General features: G+C 46.7%; 1 protein-coding gene across 1 annotated transcript; it reads left to right on the top strand.

The window, feature by feature from the left end:
• Positions 1 to 1,318: 1,318 nt before the first annotated feature.
• On the top strand, positions 1,319 to 5,060 carry LOC123410539 (methyltransferase-like protein 17, mitochondrial). The gene is made up of 12 exons (XM_045103491.1): positions 1,319 to 1,522; positions 1,618 to 1,895; positions 1,997 to 2,070; positions 2,196 to 2,290; positions 2,740 to 2,837; positions 2,992 to 3,075; positions 3,165 to 3,245; positions 3,335 to 3,439; positions 3,513 to 3,608; positions 4,066 to 4,145; positions 4,276 to 4,364; positions 4,450 to 5,060. The coding sequence occupies exons 1-12, from the start codon at positions 1,387 to 1,389 to the stop codon at positions 4,785 to 4,787; spliced, it is 1,554 nt and encodes a 517-aa protein (XP_044959426.1). The 5' UTR covers positions 1,319 to 1,386; the 3' UTR covers positions 4,788 to 5,060.
• The last annotated feature ends 322 nt before the right edge of the window (positions 5,061 to 5,382 follow it).

Here is a 5,382-nt window from a genome sequence, read left to right as displayed (position 1 = left end):
GTGATCGAAAGTTCGAAACTTGGTATGTATAATGTTGTTGTCAAAATGCATTTGATGAGTAGGAAAAAGTCACATTGAAGTACACGTGAGTTCGCGGACTTTCTCTTTCGTATTAGAGAATTTACAACCAGACCCCTTAAACCCTTCTCAAACGTCCGGGTAGGCAATCCATTCACTGTCCGGTCACAAAAATTCGACCGAGACGAACCTTTCAAACCAGTCTCAAACGCCCGGACTCACGAGCACCTCATTTTCAGCCCAAATATGGGGCGAATATGGAGGAGCCAGGGCGCGCCCGGGCACGCATGCCATGTCGGCCTGACGGATTGGCCCATACGGACTTGCCGGGAAACCCGACGGTCCGATGGGTGCCTCGACCGTTGGCGCGTTGTGAACGTCGTGTGGCGCCGCTCCAAGCTCGGGGCCGACTATTTAAGCCGTCTGGCGCCCCCAGCCCTAGCACATCCACCTCCTCCATCTACCCGCCGCCACCCGAGCACTTCCCTTCCTGATCCCGTCAGCCATGCCACCACGCCGTCGGCATTACACGATCCAGCACCGTCTCTTCCTCCTTCAACATGTCTGGATCTGAAGGAAAGCGGGGCCACATCTGGAATTGAAGCTGGATTTTGAGGAGGGGGGATGGGGGAGGAGCCCGAGGAGGAGCCACAGGCGCCGGAGGAGGAGGCGCCGCCGCAGGAGTCGGAGGAGGAGGTGCCGACGGTGGCCGATCTATGGCCGGAGCAGCTGGCCATCCCCAACTCCATCCTCTCCGAGTCGTCTGTGGTGGCCAGGCTTCGGATGAAGGAAGCGCGGGCAGCGCAGGAGGCGGCGCAGGTGGCGGAGGAGGCGGTGGTGCACGCAGCTCAGGCTCCGGCGCAGGCCATCTCCGACGAGGAAGAAGCTTACACTAGTTAATACGTAGGATATATTCTGCATGCTTTTGTATGGATACGAGGGATGGAATATGGGGAAGTTGGATGTGGAAAGGGAAATTTAAGGCATGACCGGTCACTATCAGCGGACGCGTCCGGGCACGTAGGCGGACGTTTAAGGGACCGAATTTGCAAGGTTCGGATGTAGTAGATGCTTAGCACGCTACCTACTCTTCCTAAAAAAACAGGCTACCTATTCGAAACCATAAAATATTTTTTTGACAGTTTTGGATATCTAAAACACGCATTCCAGGAATACTAGGGGTTCTTTTGCAAATGTCCCAACTGGTCACCGCTCGATCTGAGCCGCTTGTCTCCCATCGTACGGCGGGCTGCTAGCATGTACTCCTACCTCTCATTTCCCCTCTGCTATTTCTTAAACCTCTTGAGACACTGATACAAAAAGAACGCAGGTGTCGGTCAGCTCTGAACGCCGCCGCAGGAGAGGGGCATGGCGGCCGCACTGCTGCCGGAGACGGCGTCGCGGCTGCTGACTCCGGAGACCCTCCGAACAGCGGCCAAGCAGTCTCAGGGCATCCACCGTGTCCCCATCTCCCTCCGCCGCGCCATCAAGCGCTACCTCCGCGGTAACCCCCCCATCCAACCCCTCCCTCCCGCACACCACCTGCTCGACAAATTGCTCAGCACTAACATTTCCGCGACTGCCGCCGTGCTCGCGCAGACCAGGACAAGACGCACATGCACCGAAAGGTGCTGCTGCTTTCGTCCTCCTTCGAGCGCGCAAAGGGCACCGGTACCGAGCTGGCCGCGGCGGCAACCCGTAGCGCACTCCTCGACGACCCCCATGCGCCTGCGAGTGCCGAGCAGCGGACTGCACGGTGGAAGGTTCAGTCCTCCTACGGAGACATCGGCCTTCGGTACCGTGAGGATGAGACGGTCGCGTATGTTGCCTCCCGCATGCCTGCAATCTACGCCGCATGCCACCGCGTGCTCCGCGAGGTCCAAGAACCACCAGGCCCTGTTTTTGTTGTTTCCGTTCTCAGTGAGTTAAATTCGCCCACTGGGATGTTTTCATGGACTGAAGCGTGGTTTTGCTGCAGGTTCGTCGGCGGTCTCCAGATTTTGCACCTAAGAACGTGTTGGACTTCGGAGCGGGTCCGAGCTCAGCACTTTGGTGCGTATGACCTACTCCCTCCGTTCATAAATATAAGTCTTTATATTTAGGAACGGAGGGAGTATTTGATAATCGTTTGTTAAGATTTTCACTTTGCACAACCTAATGTCGCTACAAGAATGCAGGGCTATGAGGGCAGTCTGGCCGAAGTCCATAGAGAGGGTTAATTTGATTGAGCCCTCCAAAGAAATGCAGAGAGCAGGACAGACCCTTCTTGATAGTAAGCTATGCTATTTCTTGCTTAAACGATACAATTAATATCTCGATAATATGATTGATTACCAGTATGTTAGAATTTGGTTTAGTATAACAATTTTATTATGGAAAATAGTACTATAACCTTAGGATGATGGTTCCACTAACCAGAGCCACATTGCAGCAGAGTTATTTTGAACTTTGAAATGTAAATTGAGTTGTTTGTCTTTTGTCTGCGTAACTTGGGTTACTATTTAGTGGTCTTCACTTACCAATTCCATGGTGGTATTTTTAATGGCAAGCACTGAAAATAGCTGATTGCTTCGTTAGTATACCTTGCTAGTTTACATCTGTGAATTTGCTGATAAATCTACTGTTTGCTGTGCAAATGTTTATATATTTGGGGGGCTTGCCACTGTCTACAAATGTTACTGATAAATTTACCGGCACTGTTTAATCTGCAAATGTTTACAGATTTGAAGGGATTGCCACTTATCCACAGCTATGATAGCATCCAAGAGTTGAATCGCAGCATCGAGAAACATGAGCGACGCCACGACCTTGTAATATCAGTAAGTTTTTACCTCTTTTCTCTGTAATGTTTCATGATGGTGGTTCAACAGGCAGCACAATTGAGTAATTACTGCACATCATGCTGTATTGAATTGTTCCTATTATAGTTCCTTATGTTTCAACCTGCGCTGAATATTTTTCCTCAATCTGTAGTCTTACGCACTTGGGGAGATTCCTTCACTGAATGACCGTATAACAATTGCGAGGCAACTTTGGGACCTAACAAAAGATGTTTTGGTATAATGACCCCTTTTCTCTCATGTTTGTGCGTGCTTATGGGGGATATATTTTTACTTTTATATCTGATTAACATGATTGATTTCAAGGTTTTGTTAGAGCCTGGAACTCCTCAAGGGTCAAAGATTATAAGCCAAATGCGCTCATATATCCTTTGGATGGAAAAGAGAGTATGTACTCAGTCCATGATTAAGTATTCAGATATTTGACATATTCCCTGACAATCTAGCATTTAATTACATAATATTTGTGCTTCCAGAAGTGCCGCAAGAGCGAAAAATCTACAGGTGCTGCTCCAAGTAAAATGAAGAGCATTGTTGCTCAAGAAGATTTGCTGAAAGATGGTGCCTTTGTGGTTGCCCCGGTGAGTTGAAACTGCAAATGGTCCAATCTTTAGTTTGTGTGAGTAACACTAATTTTGTTCTATCATATATCAGTGTCCTCATGATGGTCAGTGTCCGTTGGAGAATTCAGATAAATACTGCCACTTTGTTCAGAGATTGGAGAGGACGTCATCACAGCGTATCTACAAGGTTCCTTTTCCTTTTCACCTGTTATATTACTTTTCTTTCACGTTGTATGCTATGTCTTTCTTAGGATGCATTCTCGTCAGTTAGTGGTGATAATTTACATATCATACATCTGAATCACTAAGAGGTATTGATATCACAATCGTCTATTAATCTCTGATTGAAAAATGCCATGTGGAATATGAGTTGCATGATCGGTTAGCAATTTTTGCATCTAGGATAGGCATCAAGCTCTCCAAAATTGTGCTGATCTCAAACCAATACTTTCAGCAGTAGAGGATTACAACAAATCGTACTATGCTTTTAAACACTATATGCTTTTCACTTTTGAGGAGCTCACTGAAGCAATTCCTTTTTCAACTTCTGTATAAGATCTGCAAAATTGTTTACATATTTTTAACAAATAAACGGACTTCATAATTATCAGGCTTTTAAATCCTGTTATAAATGCTTAATGCAGAGATCAAAAGGTGTGCCCTTGCGTGGTTTTGAGGATGAGAAATTCTGCTATGTTGCTTTAAGAAGGGGCAAGCGACCAGAGTAAGGGCTTGTGACATTGAAGCCAGCTTTATGCAATCACCGCTAATATCTGCACCTTTGTTTGATCATCATATGCTCCTGCAAGTACATGCTGGACTTAATAACAATTCCTCCTTTTTCTCTGAACTAGGGAAGCTTGGCCACTTGATGGCATGAAATTTGATACTCTTAAAGAACGTCATGCAAAGAGAAACCCGGAAGATCTTATCATTGACTATGGTGATCATCTATCATTGATTACTTGTCTAGTCCTTCCTTATATGAATATTCTGAAAATTATGTATACTATGTTCTTTTTGCTTAGACGATCAATTTCCAAGTGAGGAAGATGAAGAAGCTCCTGACTGTGACGAGGACAGTTTGGTCCCATATGCTTCTGATACACAAGAACTAAGTCTATTCCATGAGAGTGGAGAGGAGGAGGAAGAGGAACCCATCCGTGCTGATCTTGGAGGAGGCTGGGGACGGATTATCTACAGCCCCATTCGAAGAGGAAGACAAGTACAGATGGATGTTTGCCGTGCCACCAAACGGGATGCGTCTGAAGGCGCGTTCGAGCGTGTCGTGGTCACACAAAGCAAGAACCCTGCTTTGCATCTTCAGGCCCGGAAGTCGCTTTGGGGTGACCTTTGGCCATTTTAGGCTACAGATTCTTCAAGCTTGGTTGTAGCCACATTTTATGGGGCTCCCAGTCTGTTCGGCAGTGGACTCGCTCCGTGAAAGTAGAATGTGGCGTTAGTGGTGTTTCTGTCAGTGCTAACTTTTGCTTCTTCAGTATTTGTTTTTGAAATGTTTTTCTTCTTCCATACATTTATCTGTAACAGAGCTAGTCAGCAAACCTCATATCAATTCTCAATGTAACTGATCACCATCATTTGGTATGATAATAACGTAACATACTATTTTACGATTTAATTTGCGTGAATATATTATACATTTATACATCTTTTTCTTGTACACATCCAGCTACTTATCATCTGATTGTGGTTACAAACTCTGAGGTTTAGGGTTGATCGCTTTCCCTGCCTCCAAACAATATGGTTTGATGTTAAGCATGACTGGAAATGGTAAGCAATCCAAACTGTTGAAAGCCCATAGCTCTCGCCCAACTTGGCAGCCAAGCCAGCCCTGCATGGCACGACCTGGCATCTCCCGCACGTCCGAATACCTGGGATCTTAACCCATCTCGCACGTTATCCCCTCGCTAACCAGCTCTCCAGGGATTCGGTTAGCTGCA

Source organism: Hordeum vulgare, chromosome 1H, assembly GCF_904849725.1.
Source record: "Hordeum vulgare subsp. vulgare chromosome 1H, MorexV3_pseudomolecules_assembly, whole genome shotgun sequence".
In the NCBI taxonomy this organism is placed as follows: Eukaryota; Viridiplantae; Streptophyta; class Magnoliopsida; order Poales; family Poaceae; genus Hordeum; species Hordeum vulgare.
The sequence above is the reverse complement of the archived record's forward strand: the minus strand, read 5'-3'. Positions and strand labels throughout refer to the sequence as shown.